At 40.0% G+C, this 23,693-nt stretch overlaps 1 protein-coding gene across 4 annotated transcripts in view; it reads right to left on the bottom strand.

Moving 5' to 3' along the window:
• Positions 1–664: 664 nt before the first annotated feature.
• The window catches only part of WIPF1 (WAS/WASL interacting protein family member 1), a 115,795-nt gene continuing 92,766 nt past the window's right edge, over positions 665–23,693 (bottom strand). For all 4 annotated transcript variants that reach the window (XM_058549288.1, XM_058549289.1, XM_058549292.1 and 1 more), the window contains 6 exons: positions 22,134–22,263; positions 16,610–16,816; positions 12,840–13,610; positions 8,686–8,898; positions 7,832–7,945; positions 665–3,748 (listed from right to left, as the gene is read on the bottom strand). In XM_058549288.1, the coding sequence (XP_058405271.1) occupies positions 3,693–3,748; positions 7,832–7,945; positions 8,686–8,898; positions 12,840–13,610; positions 16,610–16,816; positions 22,134–22,263 (1,491 nt within the window). In that variant the 3' untranslated portion in view covers positions 665–3,692. The remainder of the gene's footprint in view (positions 3,749–7,831; positions 7,946–8,685; positions 8,899–12,839; positions 13,611–16,609; positions 16,817–22,133; positions 22,264–23,693) is intronic.

Genomic DNA, 23,693 nt, shown 5'->3' on the forward strand with positions numbered 1-23,693 from the left:
TACAAGTACACTAGCAAATCCCCTTCTAGTCAATTTGGTTCCAGTTAATTTGGGAACGTTATATAAATATTTGTTTCCTACTTCACACTAATAGTGGCCACCACTTATCGAGTGCTGAGAATGTCAGGCCAAGTGCTGAGTGTATTATCCCATTTAATGTACTTATTAATGATGTAAGATAGTTACTCACTTTCTAGATGAGGAAACTGAGGCTTAGAGAAGTGACTTGCAAGTAAGAGATGGAGGTAGGTTTTCCTACTCTCTTAATCGTTACACTATATTAAGATATGTACACACACACATAGCAGATAATTTAAAAAATTATCAGGCCTCCTAAATTCTCATTGGCCTTTCCTATATTTATCAGTGTCAAGGCTAGTCTTTGTAATCTCACCTCCCATTGCTTCCACCAACCATCTTTGCCTTAGAGTAGAAGCATCTGCCCTAAGTAAACAGACAACAGATTTTGACAAAGATTCAGGTTCTCAAGAAAAACAAACAAGGGATTAGAAAGTAAAAGTGATGAATATTTACTTACTTCCATGGACTTTCTTCTTCTTTTTTTTTTTGAGTTTGTCTTTCTTTACCAGAGTATAAAACAGAAAACAGACACTTGCTTTTTCATTTATATTTCCATAGATAATACTTAAATAAAAACCACCAGTTGACACTCATCATTCTGCTTTTATTTATTGTCTGGCTAACTTACAAAGACGCAGATGTCTAGAGTAGACTCTACCCCACCATTTAAACTATCCTGATGACATAGATAACAAAATGTGCATATTTGCATAGTGCAGTGGTATGAAAAACATTTTTTTCTTCCTTTACAGTCCCTGACTATAAACAGGGAAAAATTAATATCATGCCAAAAAATTTTGGGCACTTTAACAATCATCCCATCTCTGCTACTAAAATAACAAAATTGATATTACAAGTTAAAATATAAAGACCTAACAGTTTTTACAAATATGCAAATAATCTGCTAATACTTAGACATAAAAAGTCGATTTCTTCCAAATCACAAAGTAAGGCACCATTGGATTAAACATTTTTTCTTGGCTTTTACTAATAAAATGCATAGTGAAATAAATACTGAACACTGAATTTTAATACTGTAATACATTTCAATATATAATGGTATGTGAATGTTAAAAGACTGTATTGCATCTTGAATACACTTATCTGGAAATTTTATGGAAAAAAACACATGTAAGCTCTGATTTCAGGAAAGAAAATATTCATTTTTGTGATTTGCCATAGTTGAAGATTTTAGCATAGAATTTACTCAGAGTTTTGGATGCAATTAGGTTGCTGACTTTCAAACAAAGGGAGTAGGTGTATTAATAAACATTCACTTAAAAAATACATTCTAACACATCTCTATCTTGGATGAATAGCAACTTTAAGCTGTGACCCTGTTTCAAACTTTAGAATGGTACCCTCAAAGTTGGGATATATAAGGAAATTGGCAATTCCCCCTACCCCTTACAAAATTCAAACCATTTTCTTTGGGTCAGACTTTTCTCTGCTGTATTTGCTTGGAAGGCTAAACTCCATCTTTTCTAAAGTGAGTCGTTAGGCTTTATCATAGGGATTTTTATCAACTGTTGACATCTGATCAAAGAATTCAAATAAAATGACGCTACTATTTTACCAAAATATTAGAGATTGAAAAAAATTTTTGAAAATACTTTGCCAAGCTGGTTACACCTTTGTATTTCTTGTTTCTTTTTGGGTAAAGGGCCCCAAGTGACTATGAAAGACAGATGAAGTAGAGGAGAAAGGGGGAAAAAAACAAGTTCTCTAACGTACTAAATCTAGGATTTTGGCAAGGAAAGTTACAAAAATACAATATATTCAAATGGGCAACTTCATAATTTATTAGACATCCCACTTATTAGAACTCTAAGTTCTTTTGCTTTTATATAAATGAAACAATTATTTATTCTATAAATAGGAATGCTTCTTTCAAATTTTTCTTTGGATTGATTTCTTGTTAGCAACTCCCACTAATACATGAACAATACATTGAAACCATGATACAAAGTTTAGGTAGATAGACATATACATATGTGGCCATGTGCTTTTAAAAAATAAGTAATGGTAACTTTAAACATCATCAACTATATAAAAATCTAAATGGAAATATTTTTTTTCCAACTCTATAGCTAGATTTAAAAGTCCCAGTAAAGTTTTGTAAACAAAATCATACAAAAAAGGCAAGGCTGGCTCTTCCCTATGGTCCTTTCATGGAGCTTAATTTGCATAGATCCAAGGCAAATGATTCTCCGGGAAGATTCAAAACAAATTCCTTCCAATTTCCAGTAGCAATCTCTCTTTCTCTCAACCCCATAAGCATCAGATTTAGATTAGCGTTTTGCCATCAAACTCAAATCTGTTCCCTTCTTCCGCATTTCTTGTTTGCTACCATTCCCTGACTTTCCCCCCAGCTACGGAGCCTACAGCCTCCCGCCCTGAGGAGCTAGCTGGGTGGGAGAGAGAAGCTGCTTCCAATGCTAAAGGCAGGAGTCCAACTGACAGGTGAGCCCCAGCCAGCTGGTTCCGAGCCCCCGAAGCCCCGACTGGCCTTCAGTTTCTTTCCAATGGCTTTATTCCACGTGACTGTAAACCCTATTAGATCAGTTTCTGACCTGGGGACTGTGAAGCAACACTTGTATAGAGATATTAAGGGAAAAGGGAAAATAAGGGAGCAAAATCTAAGGTCAAGATGTCTGCCAAACAGGAGGTCGGGTCCAACTTTATTTTTGGTTACCTCTTGAATTCCTAAAGCTCATCTTGCCTTTTTTGTTTTTTATACAAGAGGTTTTTGCACTAGCGTCCATCTTCTAGACCTGTGCTGTCCCATATGGTAGCCACCAGCCACCTGTGGCTAGTGAGCACTTGAAATGTGACTATCCAAATTGGAGACGTTCTCTAAGCATAAATTACACACTGGATTTTGAAGATTTAGTACCAAAAAAAAGAATGTAAAATATCTCATCAATAATTGTTACATTGATTGCAGGTTGAAATGATAATATTTTGGATGTTAGGGTTAAATAAAATATATTAAAATTAATTTCACCTATTTCTTTTCCTTTTTTAATGTGGCTACTAGAAATTTTTAAATTGTGTATGTGGCTTACATTATATTTCTATTGGACAGCTCTGTCCTAGAGCTTTCCTCAGACTGTCAAAGACCGGACAGCCTGTAACTGCAAAAATTTTATGTAAGCCCTCATGCAGCAATTTGCTTAAATGGTCTGTGGTTCATAGAAATAGACAGGAGGCCAAGCATGCAAAAAAAGGCCAGGAAGCAAACAGCTATCAGGGACTTGAATATTATAGTCTGTAGCAAATAAGCAGTCAATGCCTGAATTTGGTTGGTTGAAAGCTGTGACGCAATTCCTCTCTGCCTACTTGCCACAAAAGCCTATCGACCCCCAAGCAGCCGACACTGGTGGGCTGTAGCTTAAGCAAGCAATAGCTTTGAGAATATACACAATATAAAAAGCTAGGTGCGTTTCTTACTGCATTCCCACCCCACACACACATATTTCCATGTCACCCTCCCTTCTTCCCTCCTGCCAATATGAAGAGGACAAGGGAAGATGGGAGGAAGATGTGCAACTCTCCATAGCAACCACAGAAGTAGCTCTTGGGCTTGAGTGGAGAACAGCAGGCAAGGATCACCTCGGGAGGGGAGGAAGTGGTGGGGCACCCCTTTCTCTTCGGTTGGATCCACCTTCATGAAAAAATAGACAAAATACAAATTTTGGTTAGAAACCTTATCTTCTCACTGTAGAAACTCAAGGATGGTTGCAAAAGTACCCACTACCTCACTCTCTATGACCAAGGCTGTAAATAACTGGCACATGTGGATGAGAAGTGAGAAGTGAAGGAAGCAAGTAAGGATTTGAACAAACATTACTAGAGAAGGATGACCCACCACTGGCTACAGAGTACTTGCACAAAGTTAAGAAAGTTAAAAAAAAAATTATTATTTTTTTGTCACAAACGTAGTATGTGTTTATATAGATTTAGAAAATATAGATGAGTAACAACAAAACAAAAACTTCACCCATGCTTGCACCACCCAGTGATAACCAAAAACATTATTTGCATATTTTCCACTTGTTTTCTACATATAAATTTCCCTCCCCGCCCCCCACAACTGGATCATATATAGTCAGTTTCAAAGTCATTCCTCTTTACAAATATAGTTATGACACACTGCCTTCTACTATATAGGCATACTACAGTCTATTTATCTAATCAGTCCCTTTTTGTTAGGCATTTAAGTATCTTGTAATTTCTAAACAATGCTTTTCTGACAGTAGCCCTCTTAATGAGTGTGAAGTGGTATTTCATTGTAGTTTTATTTGCATTTCCCTAACAATTAGTGATGTTGAGCATCTTTTCATGTGCTTATCGACCATCTGTGTATCTTCTTCAGAGAAATGTCTGTTCAAGTAGTCAACCCATTTTAAAAATTGGGTTGTTTGTTTTTTCGTTGTTGTTGAATTGTAAGAATTCTTTATATATTCTGGATGTTAATCCTTTATCAGATATATGATTTGCAAATATTTTATCCCATTTCAGGGGTTGCCTTTTCACTCTGTTGATAGTGTTCTTTTAAAAATGATGCATATTTGTGGGCTATCAGTGCACCATAACCAGGTTTAAAATCCATTCACAATTTTTCAAATTCATTTGTCCCACACACATTTTTTTGAGGCTTTTACAGGTGTTGGGCATGAAGCCGGGTGCTCAGATGCTGTGAGCATGTCTACCAGGGACACATGTCAATTGAGTAGGTCTGCTATGGCCACTGCTCTGAGACTCTGGTGGGCTGGCACAGATTCCTCAAGCTGGCATCTTGACAGCGGCCCTAGTAGCCTACTTAGGTATTTCTGAGATAGAACCAAACCTCTGAGCAAGGAGAGGAGTTAGAGGAAAACACTGCAGTCCATTACCTTGTCTCTTCCTCTTACCATCCCAACCAAGTCTTTTCGTGGGCAGGATCTGAGGAAAAACTCATTTGGATGTAAACCAGCCACCTGTCATAAGACCTGGACCATCAACTGACACGCAAGTGGTCAGCAATACGAAGACTGGCCTGTGCAAAGCTGTAATTAGGTGGCACAGCTCAGGGCTGTCTGGGTGCCCTACCAGGCTATGGGCCACGGGGCCAAGGCAGCTACGGGAGCAGAATAAAACCACCCTAGTACTTTATTTATTTTTGTTAGAGAGATGATCCATTATCACTATAAAATATTAAACGTGCATAATACTAGAAATAGTTAAAGCAAATTTACAAAAACACTTTTGGGGAGCAGTGGAAATTAATTCACCAACTTAAGAAATAATTTTAAATGTCTACCATGTTTCAGGCTCTGTGCCACTCGATGAAGATGCAGTAGTGAGCAGGACATAGTTCTAGTCCTCAAGTTTTGTATAGCCTTAAAGACAGGAGGATGGGGGAGGGAGTGTGTTCAGCTATAAATTAAAAATCTAGAGGGGGTTGGGGGATGGTTCTGTTACTGACTTAAATATACAAATAATATTTAAATTAGAATAAGAGTGCTTATAAGAAGCCAGGAAAAATTATTTAGAGTCTATGTGAACAACTCTTTAAAGTAAATTCATTTATTAGTGCCCAAGAGAGAAGAAAAACAGGCTGTACTCTTATCAGATAGAAGCCCCTCTTCTGATGTAAACACACACACACACAGTATATGCATGCACACATAAACACAGAGAGAGAGAGAACTCAAAGATATTTGTTCCACGTGAAGACTTATTTTTCATCAAAAATTTCAACAACAAACTCTTGCATGATAATTTTATTATAGTTATGCCTTTTTTATTAGGCATTGTCTAGGAATGCAATATTCCAATAAATGAGTTTTTCCAGGAATTAAACTTTTCCTTTCAAGCAGCAGTATTCTGTTTACTTCTGGCATCTGTTCATGGAAATTTTCCTAAAATAGTTTCTAATTCTTTGAATTCTTCAACACAGGCAGAAAGCACAATTTGACCTGTTCTTTTTTTTTTTTTTGTGAGGAAGATTAGCCCTGAGCTAACATCCATGCTAATCCTCCTCTTTTTGCTGAGGAAGACCAGCTCTGAGCTAACATCTATTGCCAACCCTCCTCCTTTTTTTCCCCAAAGCCCCAGTAGATAGTTGTATGTCATAGTTGCACATCCTTCTAGTTGCTGTATGTGGGATGCGGCCTCAGCATGGCCAGAGAAGTGGGGCGTCGGTGCGCATCCGGGATCCGAACCCGGGCCGCCAGTAGCAGAGCGCACGCTCTTAACCACTAAGCCACGGGGCTGGCCCTGACCTGTTCTTAATAATCCGGTAGAAACATCTGGAATTGTCCTGTGCTGTAGTACACAGCACAACTCTGTGTCCCTATCTCCTCCTTTGACCCGAGACTGCCACCTATCACTTCTCCCTGAGGTCAGTGATTTTGCTTCTAACCAATCTTAACTGCAGATGATATTAATCTGCTCTGAGGCTGGGAACCAACCAACAAAAAATTAACAACTGTGTGTTAAGAGTCAGTAGGCTCCGAGTATGTGTAAGGAGCTCTACTAGGAAGTGAGCACAAGGTTAGGGACACTGTGACAGTTCCTTGACATGCTCAAACGCTTTTTCTCCACACATTTCTGGTTCAAGAGTTTGGTTCTGAAGTTAAGGCTGGTGCTAATTCTTTCTTCTATACACTTATTGTTGTGAAATACCAGTTTCTCTATTTCCTCTTCTTGTTCACATTTTTTTTAATAGGGGAAAAGTGATTTACTTCTTTTTTTGTTGTTGCTAAAAATTTTTAATTTATTTCTATTAAAATTTTTTTGTTGTGGTAAAATATATGTAACATGAAATTTACCATGTTAACCATTTTAAGTGTACAGTTCTGTGGCATTAAGTACACTCACATTGTTGTGAGACCATCACCACTGTCCATCTCCAGAACTTTTCCATCTTCCCCAGCTCCAACTCTGTACCCATTTAATACTAACTTCCCATTCTCCCTTCCCCACTGTGATTCACTTCTTTATGGTAGCATTACATATAATAGCAAAAAAACAGAAACAATCTAAATGTCCAATAATGGTAAACTAAATTATTATATGCTGACTTGATGGAATCCTGTAAAATAAAAACCATGTGATAAAATAGGGAAGGGTTTACCAAGCAATGTTATATAAACCCTACTGCCAAAAAACTGTATCTGTAATTATAACTATATAAATTAATCAGAATTAGATGGATAAAAATTAGAAGAGAACTTGGTAAAATGAAAATATCTGTTATGTGGAGAGAGTATGGGTATACTTAACATGGAGAGATTATGGATATACTTAACATTTTCATGTAATGCTCTGTGAAGCTATAATTAAAACATATTTAAAAGATCAAAGCAGTTACAGTGAGTTTTTGTTATAATTAATAAGACATTTTCCCAGTCTCAAAACTAGCAGGAGTAGAAGATGGCTCTATTTGTGCCATCTTAGGAAGATCAAAATGGAGAAGGATTGTCCAAATAGGCAAGAAAATAAAATTTAATCTACTAGCAAATGAAAAGTATTTTGCACTTGTCATGACATGTTAAAATAATCGTTTCTCATACGCATTCTGGATCTCTCCATTCCCTCATCGCGTGCAGAAGGGGAGTTTACCAGGGTTGAGATGGCTCCAAATCCAGGAGTGATGTCTCTGAAATCTCCCCACTCCAGGCAAGAAGCCTAGACATCCTCAGTTGTATGTACCCCAGGCTACTCTAGCATGAAGCCACCACAGCCCTTGCAGAATACTCACTTCGGCTTTCACTTCTTGCCAATTTACTGGGATAAGTTTTGGCTGTTGGTACATATGGCTCTGGAGGTGGCAAGTCAGAAATCGGATGGAAGTAGAATCTGCTTTCCCACTCATCTGAGGGAGAGAACAAACAGTGTCTTCAGTAACAGACAATCTGCTGTGAAGACTTATGTCACGAAAGGCACCGAATGAAGCAGAGAGAGAACTGCAGAGATGGCTTCTAGTTTTATGTTTAGAAGTTTAGAGAAGAGCTGACAGTGCTTCTAATGTCACTGATCAGCACCTGGATGAAATATCCTGGTCTGCAAATCAAACCTGACGAGTCCAAGTGATTTGAGTGAGAGTGATGAGGGCCCAGCCAGGCCGGCTCAGGAGCTGGGGGCTGAGGTTTGGGACACCTTTCTTAGTAACTCCTCCACCAGTGGAAGGAGTAACTAAGACCCTCTGATGACAATGGCAGAGGTAAGCTACTTAATGCCTGCAGCCATGGGGCCTCTTGCCTACAGCAAACTGTTTGGAAAGGTAGGCAAGAAGAAGGTAAGCGACAAAAATGGTTCTTTTCAGAATTCTGGAATCTCTGGAAAGTTAACCAAAATGAGACTTAAACAAGGAACAGAGAAAAACGATCTGCTTTTTGGGAAGTGGAGGAAGGGGATTACTATTTTTAATTTGAAATCATGGTGGGCCCTAAAATGGTTAGACAGTTAGACCAGAGCAGTGCAGTGTGATAACAACGAGGGTCACACAAACAAGGAGTGTTAATGCAGACACACAAACAACAACACAAACAAATCTGCCATTCAACTGCTGCCCTGTAGCTTGTACGTTTCCAAAGAGCTGGGACCACACCTCACCTTCACAGGAAGAGTCTTGGAAGCCGTTTCTAATTGATGTTGATGGCGGAGGTGGGGGAGGCGCCCCAGTTCCAGGCCTGTCTGGAGGAAGGGGAGGCCTGGGCCCACTCCTGGGACTATCTACTACACTCCTGGACGGCAACTGAGGAGTGGCAGGCAGGGCCCGAGACGTGCTGCCATTTCTGCTTATTGGAGGAGGCGGTGGGAGAGGGCCTGGAGCAAAAGAAAAGACAACATTCAGTACAATACCTTACATCCTACATTACTATTATCATGGTCACCATCAACACGTGATTATTGACTGCCTGCTGGATACATGCCCTGTCCTAGAGAATATGGAGAAATGGTGGAGACTTCCTAGGAGATTTAGCTGAAAAATGAGTAAGCACACATAAACACAGAAATGCACCTATGTACCCACGTATCTGGGAGAAGAGTGCATACTGATAGCTAAATGGCTGTTCTGGCTTTGAGTTAGTATTGAGATTGGAGATGGTACAATTAAATTGAGAACAGGTGCTAATATGTTTATACAACAACTGTATACTTTAAAAAACATTTTATGATCCTTTTAAATGGCTATTGAAGTAACTACTGCAATATGATACTTATTAAATAAATGCTACTTTTAAAAAATTTAAAAAAGAAGTTATGAAGTAATTTCTTCATAAATAGGGACTTCAGAGGGACTTTAAATGCACAGTAATATTGCTAATTCCACAGCATGTTTCTGTGATGCACAGATCTGTTTCCAGGCAGAAGTGGCATCAGGAAACCAAATATCAGTCATCTTGAGAATAGTAGGCGTTCCTTCTTGGTTCTTCCTCTTTGGGAAGGCAAATTAACACCGGGAATGACAAACAGCTAACCCATGTGCATGGCTATAAATACTGGTGCAGGATCCCAACCCTGAGCAAGCTGGTTACCCTATGACAGAAGAGCACCAAAGAGTCACCTTTCGCACAGCACTGTTGCCAGGAATAATTAGTCAAAAAGCAAATAACAAGTACTCCTAGGCTTTACTTTTTTATTCATAGTAGGAGGTTTAACAGGAATTGTTTTAGCAAATTCATCCTTAGATATTGTACTCCACAATACATATGTAGTAGCACATTTTCACTGTTTTATCTATAGGAGTATTTTTCACTATAAGTATTTGAAACCATTTTTTAATGGTATGGTATGCAGTGGTGTGGTATAATCAGAAATTTTTAAGCTCCTAATTCAAATAATAATTCAAAGTAAATTCTTCTTTTTGATAATACAAAAGAAATCTGTGTTGCTTGTGCCGTCTTCCAAATGCAGAGGCTCTTTGGGTCATGAGCAAATTTAAAGAAAAAAAGGAACTTGAGCATTCCCATGCAAATCAAAATGGCCTCAGTAATTGTTCCTGATCTTCAGCAATGTGCAGACATTTTATGTAAACGCAACATCTTCTAGCGCTATAAATACAAATATCTCCTGTTAACTATAGAGTCAGAATCCAACTAGAAGCCCTTAAACTGAATGACCTACCCACTGCAGGTATCTCTGCCTGGAAGTCTTGGCTCAGACACCTGATGGAGGTGGGAGGCATGCCCGGCTCTGGTTAGTCTCTCAAGGAGTCCTCCGGGATTATTTATTGTCCTAGTAGGGTTTATTTATTGTTCCATCTGCTCGTCACTGCTGCAGTCCCAGTCAGTAGGAGTAGATTTATTGGGAGGGAAAGTGTCTCATGTACTGTGGGCTTAATTTCACTGGTACTATCACCATACCGTAACTGTCACTAAATGCAAACTAGACTTTCAATATTATGGGGCCTGGAACTACGTAATTTGATCTGTTTTTTGTTTTTTTTTTAAGTAAATGTTCATGTTCCTAACTCTCCAACCTTCTAGCTCCCTGCTCCAAACCTAGGTAAGCATAATAGAAAAGAAAATGGATTTCTATTTCCCTTTGGCAGCACAATAATAAAAGTGATCATTTATTGAATGCTACTACATGCTGGGAAATAAGATAACCACTACACATACTTGTCTCATTTAATTCTTACAACCCAGAGAGGTGTAGGGACAGCAGACGAGGCCTCAGAGGTGTCAGAAGGTTAAAAAGCCCAAGTCAGGAGGCTAATGAATGGAAGAGCCAGGATGTCACTCCAAAGCTGTCAAATTCTAAAGCCCACTCCCCTGACAATGAAGCCAAGCCACCTCTCCAAATACAAATGGCCCTTGATGACCTCTCATATGTTCCTTGTGGGAATGCAAATTAGTAGGAATTTTCTAGAGGCCAATTTGGTACCTATGAAATCCATAGTTGAGCGTGCACACGCATTGACCTAGAAATTCCATTTCTAGGAACACATCCAAACGAAATACACAGAGATGTGCAAATATTTAGCTGTAAGAATGGATCCCTGCATTATCTGCAACAGCAAAAACCTAGAGACGGTCTGAATGACCAAGTGAGGGATTAAACAAATCAAGGTACTTTTGTAGGATTTGCTATTACGCTGCCATTAAAAGTCAGGTTGTAGAAGAATAGTTAATCATATCAGAAAATGTTAATGAGATATTGTTAAATAAAAAGCAAATTACCAAACAAATGTAGTGTGATACTGATTTTGTAAAAATGTGTGTGTGTGTGTGTGTGTGTGTGTGTGTGTATATATATGCATTTTAAAAAGACTGAAAGGATATATAAAAAATGTTATCAATGATTATTTCTGGATGGTGGTGGTAGTAGGATTATAGATGACTTTTATTTTCTTTATGCTTTTCTGTATTTCCTATAATAAATAGGCATGACTTAAGTACTCAAAAGAAACAATAAATGTTATATGTCACTGCCTATCCTATTTTGGGAAAGATTTAATCTGTTGATTCATCCATTTGGTAGAGCCATGCAAACAGCTCCATAGTTGCTGGATAATAAGAAAACATCGCATTTCATTCATCTGACTACTTGGTCTCATTTGTTCACTGAAGAATACTTAATGAGATGCCACTATGTCTAGGGATTGGATTGAATGGACTAGTAACTTTTTAAAAACTGTAGCTGACTCTCCATGGCAGAGCGGTTTGAAGGAGTGGTTTTCAAACTTTGCTGCACATTACAGTCACCAGGGAGCTTGCAAATATCCTAATGCCCAGCCTGCAACCAGACCAGTGAAACCAGAAACCCTGGGGACGGGACCCAGGCATCCACAGTTTTTGAAGCTCTCCAGGTGATTCCAGTATGTGGTCAAGTCTGAGGACTACAGGTTTGAAGAGCAATGTATTAGGTTCCTGAGGTCACAGGGCCAAAGGTCAGTTAGTTTCTCCTAAAGAAAAAAATGCCCCATTTCCAAACATCTTGTATGTGTATGATAAGGTTAAATTTAAAAAGTACATCTACTGAATCCATCAAAAACCACTGTAAAACAAAAAAGTGCCTATTATAATTAGGAGAGAGAGTACAAACTCTGGGGGATCCTCACATTTCATTTCATACTCCGAAAGTTCTTTCCTTAGATCCAGGTTTCTCAGCCCTGGGCGGGGGGCACAGATGGGCTTCAGCAGTTCAATCCATGAAATAGCAAGCAAATTTTGAGTTTATGCTTATGAGCATTTTTATGAAGAGAAAGCCTATACCTTTATTTGATTCTCCAAGGGATCTATGTGCCAGAGACATTAACAAATAGCAAAAGGGACTCTCAACATTTGTCTTAATGACCAGAGAAGTAGCCTCAAAGCTTGACAGATGAGAAGTACAAGAGAAGTTCATCAGCTCTTAAATAACTGCCTTTCTTGTTGGAATAATGGGGCCTCCTGCAGGCGAGGGGAATTTATCTCCCCAATTGAGACAGCTGAAATTCACTTTAGGGAGGCAAGGTAGTAGAGTGGTGAGATGGTAGACGAAAGTTCTAGCCTCTTCTTTACTAACTAGCTTGTGATCACTTAACTTTATTGGTTACACAGTCCTTATCTCTAAAACATGGACAGAAGTACTGGCCCTGCTTTCCTCAGAGGTTTACATGAGGTCAAGACGAAATCATACGTGTTAACTGTCACTTAAAAGATTGAAGCAGTCTGCAAGTTCACTTAGGCTTTTGTTGGACTCTGTTCATGTTTACGATTATTAGTGACATTTGGGTGGCTGGGTTGTAGGGAGACAACTCACTCCATGTCTTGCCATACCTGATCTGCCTGGTGGGTCCCTCACTGGAGGAGGGGGTCTCTCACTGGGCGGGGGAGGAAGAGGGCCGGAACGTCCAGGTGAAGGTAAGGGAGGTGCAGACGAAGTGAGGGACAAATTCCGCTGTGGGAGCCTTGGGATTTCGTCACTGCCACTGGAACCTGGAGGCAGGGGAGGAGGGCCAGGCCTGCTGGGTGGCGGCGGTGGAGGTGGGGCCTGTGAGGAGGAGGAAGGCCGAGGGGTGGAAGGCACCGGGGGCTTGCTGTTCTGAGAGGGAGGAGGTGGGACGGCTTCCCTGTGGATGGAGGGCCTGTTGCCCAATGGAGGAGGCGGAGGAGGGGGTTTGTCATCCAAGGCCCTGCTCGGGGTAGGCGGCAGGGGAGGCCTGTTGGAGAAGGGTGAGGAGGAGCTGGAGGGGGTCTGACGTATGGAGCCTCCTCCAAAAGCAGCACCTCGGTTTCCAGGGAAAGGGGGAGGAGTTGGCCCAGGGCTGGGCTGCCTGGGGGCCCCAGGCACTGGTAGGGCCCCCCGGTTGTGCAGACTTGATGGAACAGGTCTTGGCGTATTAGGTACTGGAGGGGGAATGCTATCAGGCTTTGAGCCCATGTCGGGCCTTGGGGGAGGCATTCGGTTCCTCTGAGGCTCTGGCGGTCCGCTTCTGTGGCCTGGAGAAGGCACAGGGAACCTCCCCGGGCCACTTGGGGGTGAGAAAGGTTTGGCAGATATGGATCTTCCTCCTGGTGGCAAAACTGGGGGTCGGCTTCCTCCGGAATCTGAAGAACAGGAAAAAAAAATTCAACAAGAAAATTAGGAATCTTAAAGATAATCAGAGAACTAGAGTATATTCCCTGCTATTGGAAGTCCTTTCCTAGATGCTATAAACTATAGGTAACTATTATTTATATAAATTAGGTTTTGGATGGTCCTTCCTGGAGGCAAAGGAATAGATCACAGCTCTGTTTACATTCTGGTCTCAGATTCTACAACCTGTCATCTTTCAAAAGGATTTTGGAGAGATCTCTCGGCATTATGCATGGTCAAGAACCAGGATGAAGTTGGTAAGAGTTCTGGAGAGATCCCTATTTGCTACAAGAGGACAAGAACAGGACGGCATTGGTACATGGCATTTCTGCTAATGATTTTCTCTTCTCCCCATCACTATCCCTGTCCCCCGCCCTTGTACTTCTCAGGTTTGGAAAATAATTTAGCCATCTTAGGTGAAGAAATTAGTTATCCCAATATAAGTTTCTATACGGGGGGGTTTACCTAGTCCCTTTGAAGAGAAATTCTCAAGAGAAGGTGGAAAAATATAATGGAAGAGTTATGACAGAAATAAGAAAGAACTAAGAAAGGAAAAAGAAACTGTCAAAGTTTAACTGAGAGAGTTGACACCAGTGGATGGTCTTAATCTGCAAAAAAGTAGGCAACTATACAACTTTTTTTCCGACTCAGTCAACTTCCACTTCAATATTAGCAGGACAGAATATCCCTATTACATAATGAATATTAAACTGTTTTGGTTCAACAAAGGGAAGAACTAAAGAAGGAACCAAAGGGCCGGCCCCGTGGCTTAGCGGTTAAGTGCTCGCGCTCCGCTACTGGCGGCCCGGGTTCGGATCCTGGGTGCACACCGACGCACCGCTTCTCCGGCCACGCTGAGGCCACGTCCCACATACAGCAACTAGAAGGATGTGCAACTATGACATACAACTATCTACTGGGGCTTTGGGGAAAAAAAGGAGGAGGATTGGCAATAGATGTTAGCTCAGAGCCGGTCTTCCTCAGCAAAAAGAGGAGGATTAGCATGGATGTTAGCTCAGGGCTGATCTTCCTCACACACACACAAAAATGATAAAATAAAAAAAAAAAGAAGGAACCAAAGTTATGGAAACATTCAAACCACCCCCCCAGAATCTCTTGGAACCCAAGCTAATTCTCAAAAAATAGTTAGCCTGAAAACCACCACCTCAACCATGAGCTAATTAATGTCCCAAATATTGATTGAGTACCTGCTATATGCCAGCCATTATTCTAGATGCTAGAGACAGAAGAGTAAACAAAACAGAAAAGATCCTGCTCTCCTGTAGTTTGAATTCGTGTTTGGGAGATAAACAATAACAGTAAACATAGAAATATTTTCAGATAGTTATAAGTACTACAAAGAAACTAAAAAAGGCTGATGCGATGAAGAGTGCCTAGAGAGGCCAGGATAGATGGGATGGTTGGGGATGGCTCTTCTGAGGATGTGACATTTGAGCTGAGGCCAGCCATGGAGAGAGGAAGTAGACAGGTGCTTCAGGCAGAAGGCCAGCAGCTGCAAAGACCCTGCGGTGGGAATGAGCTTCAAGTTAAAAAACCAAGGCCCATCTATCTGGGGTACAGTAAGCATGGAGTAGAACCCTAGGAAATGGAGCCTGAGTGGCCAGCAAGGACTGGTCATAAAGAGCCTTGTAGGCCAGAAGGAGTTCAGATTTTATCCAAGGCATAAGAAGAGACATTTGGATGGATTTATACAGTGGAGTAACAAGAACTCCAGAAAGAATTTTTTATTTCGACTTTAGTACTAGAAAAAAAGCTATATTTTCCTTGACTGTGTGGAATATTTCTATGTCACCTACTTATGATAAGTTATATCTTCCAAGTTCGGATTAAAGCTGCAGTTACTACCCACATATACATTACATGGATGGGATCCATCATGTGGATAGTACACTATGAACACACATACTTCTGATACACCATTTTGTGCACTTGCATAAATTCCATCTTCATTTTATTATTTTACGTCCAGTTGTCTTTTGCCCTAATTTCTTCAACTATTGTTAAAGTACTGAATGTATACATTTGTCAGATGCCTCAAATCCTTTTGGCAGGTTTTAAATAAATAAATTTAAATTTAAATGCAGGCCTGACAAGATAGAATCTCTCATATTATTGAGTCTCTTTGTAGATTTTGACCATCCAATACTAAAATAGTCAGTTAACCCTGAAGATTCAGTGACTTTATCTTCACAGGAACGTGAGAATTTCACACTTTCCCAGCGCCATTTTAAAAGATTATAGAATTAGAAATAAAATTCCTCTAATCCAAGAAACATTAAAAAAGAAAGTTTTATGGTAAAATTTCTTGACCTTCTGTAGTAGTCAGGAGAGACTGTATAGGGTTTTTATTTAGGCATGACCAGGTTCAACTTTTCTCTCTGCCATCAGGTTCATAGACAATCCCGTAGGACTCATTTCCACGGCTCCCTGCAGAGAATACTTTGAATCACTGGCCCTAAAATGCCAAATGTCTGTCATACAAAACGCCCTTTTAGATTTAGTGAGATATGTAATTATATTCCATGTGACATGCTCCATAGTGTGTTTGAAATGTGGCTCCCAAGTATTTACTATACTAGACAGCTAGGTCAGACTACCTCACACAGAAAGCTGAATTTGCCAGGTCACCAGGCAGAGTTTCCAGGGGTGGCAAGTTCCATTTGCTCTTTCCTTTTCTTCCCACTCTAGCTCACCCTTTAGAAAAGTACAAAGAAGTACAAGTTACCCCAAGGACACCAGGCGAATATTTAACAGCTCGATGGAGCTGTTTGATCCTGATTAAAAAAAAAAAAAAAAAAGGCTAAATAGAGTGTCTCTTATAAAACAGTGTTAACATTGCAAGCAATCCAAAATGTTTTAAAAGGCATGGTGCCTTAGAGGGGACGCCAAGCCTCAAAACCACCAAACTCTGCCTCGTCTCCAGTTACTAAGAGAAGGAAACGCTCCTTACCGCTTTCCCTGTTGGCTGTGGATCTCAGCTTCGGCATTCCAGCCTGGAACAGTCCTCCCAAACCGGGTGGTCCACCCCCTCCAAAACTTCCACCGCCACCACCGACGCCACCACCACCGCCGCCGCCGCCGCCGCCACCTCCTCCGCCAAATCCACCACCGCCTCCACCAAAGCCACCACCGCCACCAGCACCGGCTCCTTTAGGTTCTGGAGAAGGGAGAAAACACATGGATGAAAACACCCACTAGAAGACTTCCCAGTCCTAGCCCAAGTAAACAGTAATGATAAAATGGAGCTGGCGGAACCTAGGCCCATGGTGGACAACTGGGATTTCATTAAAATGCAGGATTTCAGTTTCTTTCCACTCCAGGGCAGTCGCAGGCCCAGTGGCAGAAGAATCAGTACTAGATGATGACTTGCCCCCATACCCCACACTTGGCTAGCTGCCATATGAGTTAATATCTATTTGTTCTATATCCAAAGATTTGGCAAATGAAGGAAACTGCAAAGAAAGAAAGTCCCAAGGGAGGGGGAGATGCAATAAAAGGTGAGAAGAAAGGAAACAGTAAAAATAAAGAGAAGAAAAAATATCCCATAATTTTACTCCTTGGAAATACCCAGTGTTTTGGTGTATTTTTTCATTTTATATGTTTTTTTCTTAAAATTAAGACCAAATTCACTGAACAGTTTTTTGCCTGCTTTTTTCACTTAACACTTTGTTAGCATTTCCCATAACATTAAATATTCTTTAAAAACATGAGTTTAAAGGACTGCATCATGTTTTAGAATATGAATGTATTGTAATTTATTTAGCCATCTACTTATCTGATGGCCTTTTAGGTTGATTTCAATTTTTTAATATAATAAAGCCCAATAGGAGGCTGTAACATTTAAAACATTTTTTGCAGTTTGAAATGGTACAAAAATTCTGTTTTATTTTGCATTTATTTCCAAAAAATTGTGAAAAATTTTGAAATGGATAAACAAAAAAAGGAAGGAAGAAGAAGGAAGAAAAAGATTACTAAGTGTCCCGTCTAGCCTTCTGGGTGATTTCCCATGGTCTTTGAGCTGTGTCACAACTTTGTAAGTTATAGAAAACTGATAATAATGGAAATGATATTTATCCACAGAAATGCAAACTGGTGTTCAGTGGAATACAACTGATTACAGCCCTGTTTTGCACCTATTTGTAAATTCATTTCAGCACCTATCTGACTATACATGTGTGGTACTTTGAATTCTCCTTTGAACTCATAACATCATACTGGTTCCCTCATTAATTAAAGACCTAAATAAAATCTTTGATATATGTTCATTTTCTATCTTAATGAGAGCCATGATTATACCCTCTTTAAAAAGTTGTCTCTTAAACATTTCTGTGTGTATGTACGTTTTATGAGTTTAAGCAATGTTTAAAGTTCTGCCCCTGGAAAACACTGTTGAGTCTTTAATAGTTATTACATGAGATCTACAAATTAATCTGGGAGCACTGACACTTTTATGATATTTAGACTTTAAGGAAACATGGTATATTTTCCCATGTCTTCTGATTTATTCAGTAAAGTTTTATAATTTTCATGATATGGGTCACACACACTTCTTAGGGTTACTTCAAATACATTTTTTTGTGTGAGGAAGATTAGCGCTTAGCTAACATCTGTTGCCAATCCTCCTCTTTTTTGCTGAAGAAGATTGGCCCTGGGCTAACATCCGTGCCCATCTTTCTCTACTTTATATGGGACGCTGCCACAGCATGGCTTGATAAGCAGTGTGTTGGTCCGCGCCTGGGATCCAAACCTATGAACCCTGGGCCACCAAAGCGAAGTGCTCGAACTTAACCACTACACCACTGGGCTGGCCCCCAAAGACATTTTTGTTTGTTGAAATTGTGAAAGGAATGTGTTCCTACTATATTTTGTAATTGGTTATTATTGGCATCAGGAAATTTCATTTGATATTTAATAAACTACTTTTCTGTATTTTCTAAATTAAAATTTGCAAAAAATTTATTATCTTGGATATTTTAGTAGATATATGGTCTGCAAATAAGAAAAGTTTTGCCTCCTCTTTTCTAATAGTTGTGTATCTTATCTTATTTCTGTTTTATAGAAGTAATTACTTTGATGACTGAACTTCCATACAATGTAAACTATTAATGTTGCTAAAGGAAAGCATATTTTGATTTTAATGAGAATGCCTCTAATGTTTCAAAATTACATATTGACTATTGGTTTGAAATACTTTTTTTTTCTTCCTTCTAAATATTCGTCGTCAGCAAGGATCCTTCTATTTTAGGTTTTTAAGACTTTCTTGTGGCATGGCATTTTATTGAATACCTATTCAGGATCTACTGAGATGATTATATGGTTTTCCTTATTTGATATAATGGATGTATAGACTTTCTAACATTAAAAATGAGATGAGCCCTGGTCTGGGTGAATTATTCTTTTAATATACTATTGAATTAGATTTTTTGGTTTTTTAGTTAGTATCCTCTCATCTATGATCATAAGTGGTCTATAGTAGGGTTTCTTTTTTTTTTTTGCTGGAGGAAGATTAGCCCTGAGCTAACATCTGCACCAATCTTCCTCTTTTATTTTTATATGTAGGTCACTGCCCCAGCACGGCTGACGAGTGGTACCCGGGAACCAAACTTGGGCCACCGAAGCAGAGTGTGCCAGACTTAACCACTATGCTACAGGCCCGGCCCCTACAGTAGGGTTTCTTAACCTTGGAACTAGTGACCTTTTGGGTCAGATAATTCTTTGTTGTGGGTGGCTGTCCTGCTCTCTGTAGAATGTTTACAGCATCCCTGGCCTCTAACCACTAGATGTCAGTAGGAGCCCCTCCCTCACCCAAGTTGTGACAACTAAAAATGCCTCCAGACATTGCCACCTGTCCCCTGGGACACTGACAGATGAGCTTTCTTCTTGTGTATATGCTGCCTTTGTCAGGTTTTGATATTAGGATCGTGCTAGTCTCATTGCACCTATCAGATAGCTTTCCATCTCTTCCTGTGTTTGGGAATGATTTACGCAGCATTTGAATCAGCTGTTTCTTAAAATCTGAAAGAATCTACTGATAAAATCATCTGGCTCTAAAGCTTTTTAGAGAGAAAATAATTTGATAAAGTTTTCAACTTTTTCCTTGCTCATTGAGGTTTCATGAGTGAATTTTGGTAAACTGATGCTTTTATTAGAAAATTTAAGACTTCAAAATTCTTTAACATATAACTTCATTGTAGCATCCTTAATTTTAGAAAATCTGCTTTGAATTTCTTATTTTATCTATTTTCTGAGTTCTAATTTTATTCGTGTTTTCTTTTTTTCTGGATTAGATTCATTTATTATAAGTCTGTGTTAGCTCTGTATCTTTTCTAGGTGTGGAGCTTTCTGGGATACTTATGGAAGCTCTGCTGATAGAAAAAATAATCTGATAGTGAGCTCACAAAAATTACTTTACCTAACAAGATGAATCAAATTAGAAGAATAATTTCTTGAAGTGTATGCCAAATTGCTTCCACATAAAATTTAAAATTTTTACTAATTTTTATTATTGCCAATAATATTAATAATGCCCTTGTCATTCAAACATTATTCATTAATGAATGATACATTTTGGAATACTGCATTTACACAGGACACCTTTACATGGTAAAGAGATCGATGCACTATCAGACATCATCCATTAGTGTTCTTAACCTGGAACATTTGTGCATCTTTCAGATAGAGAAGCTCAAGTCATTGAGGATAGCTAATTGGCTCCAGGTCACCTTATTAGTGATTAAATTGCAGGACAAGGCTGAGTTCAAGAGTTACATCATGCATAACCATGGTCAACATTTTGACATAGAGCCCAAAGAGGTTTCACCTGCAAACAAATATAAAACCATGGATGGACTTTGCCACTTGCAAAGAGCTTGTTACAACAGTATTGGTGGCCACTTAAGTGGATGGACAACAAGGGCATGCATTTGGTTGCATCTTGTGTCCAGCAAGCAAAGTGCATTCTCAAATATCACTGAAAAGCTGGAAGGGAGAGGAACTAACACTTGTTTCCATTTAACGGGAGGAGAAGTGGACCTTGAAGAATATGAGTTTCCACTGGTGGATTCAGGACTAGGCCTCAGTCTCCTTTAACATCTAGGGAGACTTCTCCCTTCTCCAGAGCCTAGGCTCCCTCTGGTAGTGGAGAGAACTGCTGGGTTCTGTCCTAGAGGTCGGCAGTTTGTGGAGCTCCTCTGGACCCATACCAGGCACCACGACTCGATGGTCATTGGACCAAGGCTCCGCAGATATAAGTGCTGTGTTCCCCCAAGGGAGAACCTTGTCATGGGCATCAGGAGGACTAAGAGACTGATTATATAATAACCATATTAGTTTTGTGGGCATTTTGACCTACAGGTAAGACTGTGTCAAGTCAAAAGTCAAAGACCCCACAGTTCCTTTTTGAGGTGTGGTGCATTCCCATTTGCACCACCTTGCCCGGTAACAGAGCAACATTCAAAGGCCTTTGTCTTGGCCTTCCTCTTTTCCATTTTCCTCCCATACCAATGTTCTCACTTAACTCTGATCCTTCTCCTTCTCTACCCATTAGGCACTTTTCCTAGAAATTCCTCCTAAGCACTTCTAATCCTCCACTTGGCTAAAATCCTGCATCACTATTCACTTGTCTACAAAGCTCCCTCTGGTAATTTTGGAAGGTTGGTCTATTTCCTATTGAGTCCAAATGGGATCTGTGGTCTACGATAAATTCTGGGGACATCTGACTGGCAGTGGAAACATCTAGGAATGTGAGGAGATAGTCTCAAGGCCTGATTATTAACTACCAGTAGATTCTAGTCATGTATAAATTTTCATTCTGTTGTAAATGTTAATAAGTAGCCCTGTGTGCTGGTACTTGTTTGTTTATACATACCCAGCCTTGTTCCAGAAAGTATCTCAGACTTACGATGGGTAGATAAGCAAAGTTGTGATCTCATTTCCTCTCTCTCCAAGCTCCTAATAATCATATCTTACACTTGAATTACACATTCCAGACAAAACACTTTCACAAGCATCGTCTCATTTGATGCTCTCAACAAACTTGTGAGGGCAGTAGAACAGGTATTATCGTCTCCATTTTACAAATGAAGACAATAAGGCTTGGAGATGCTAAGTGATAGATGTGCCAGGACTGGAACCCACATCCTTTGATTCCAAGGCTGGGGCTCTTTCCATATTTCACACTGCCTTTTGATCTGTGGCGCGAGGAACAAGGGGTTAATTTCCAGAAAGTGTTGTGAATAATTCAGAGAATTGCTGCTGTGTGTTTCTTGGACAAAGAATTATTATACTGGCTTCCTGCAGCGTTAGAGGGAACTCAAGCCGGAGCCCTGGCCTACAAAGAGTGATACAGTCCCTTATTCTGCGAGCTTTGCAGCTGTTGTTAACCAACAAAAAAAATTTTTTTTGGTGGGAAGGGTAGGGTTGATTGTTAGGCCATAAACTATTTATCTCCATGGAAAATAACTTTTTGTACTTACTGTCCAATATCGGTGCACTTCTGTCGTTGGTGACTGTCTTCTTTAGTTTCTTCCCTTTGCTGATGTCTGAGAGAAGAGCATTTCTCCCAGCCTGCTCTGATTTATTCAAGGTAGGCTTTTCTGTATTGGCCTGAAAGGTAACCATGCAAACACATATTCATCTCTTGAATTAAAATCACGTGCTGCAATCCTCAAGCAGGGCCAGCTAGAGTATTGGAAGCTTGTTATTAAGGTTCTTGGCGATAGGTTGTAAATTCTCCATGAGTTTTAGACCCGATGTCGTTCTTTTTAAGACTCAGACGTTTGGGAGCAGATGCAGCAATAAATTACATTCATTTTTAATGCAGGAAGAGTCAGTCCCTGATAAAAGTCTCTGAAAATTCAGACCACAATCTGGCCGTAACCCACAGAGCCAGGGTTGGATGGCGGAGAAATGAGACAGGAATTTTAAGCCTGAGAGGATTCTGCAGGGTACGACGAGGCTTCAATCTCTAGGATGTGCCCTGAAGAACAGCTTCTCCTTCCTATCTCTTAGAACTAACCTGGTACAAGGGGAAAATTGTCTCTAGCAAAAAGGGTCAGCTGTATTTTTTTTAATCCACCAAAGTTTTAGAAAATAATTCCCTCTGTTTACATTGCCAAAGTTTTCTTCTTGCTCATTTGAGGTATAATTTACATATAGTAAAATCACCCTTTTAGTGTATAGTTCTATGAATTTTGAAAAACATATATAATCGTGTAGCCACCACCACAATCAAGAGATACAACATTTCCATTACCCTAAAAGTCCCTTCATGTCCCTTTGGCCTAAGGTGTCTCTGCTGTTTAATCCCTTTGAAAGCTCAACTCACAGAGACTGCAGGACAGACAAAGGGGCTGCTTTAAATGTCTGGGTATTCTCTATATTTTCAGAATTCCTGGTGAACACCTCACCATGAATTGGGATCTTGTTTCTTCAGGGTTATCTTAGGGAGTGGGGGCACTGAGGGCTCTGCATGTGAACTCAGAAGCAGGCACGTGCCTGTGTCCATCACACTGGGAAACAGGCTTGGTCTGGCCTGGTCCCAGGGAGAGTCAGCTTCCCCAAACCCAAAAGTCCTTCCGGCAGAGAGTCCTTCTCGGCTGGCTCCAGCCCTTCTGAAGGGATCTGACTTCAGAGGCACCAGTGAGGGCCACAGGAGGAAACCTGGGAAGTTTAGCTTCACACGTCATCCAGCTGTTTATCATTGTTGGAGGCAGGGATGGTAGAGGGAGGGCTAAGAAAAAACCTGATGTAGGCTACAGAGAATCTCTGTGTGCTAAGCTGGAAGGGGTCTGAAATAATGAAATTATAAAGTATTACTTGCTCATGATAATAACAGTTAACATTTATACAGCTATTACTATGGGAGGGGCACTGTTCTGAGCACTTTATGTGTATTAATTGATTTAGTTCTCATAAACCCCATGAGTCACTATTTCCATTTTAGAGACAAGGAAACTAAGGCCCAGGGAGGTGAAATCATTTGCCCCAGTCATCTGGCTAGTCAGAGAAGGAGCTAGGATTCAAACCCTGGCAAT

Source organism: Diceros bicornis, chromosome 10 (genome assembly GCF_020826845.1).
Source record: "Diceros bicornis minor isolate mBicDic1 chromosome 10, mDicBic1.mat.cur, whole genome shotgun sequence".
NCBI classification, from domain to species: Eukaryota; Metazoa; Chordata; class Mammalia; order Perissodactyla; family Rhinocerotidae; genus Diceros; species Diceros bicornis.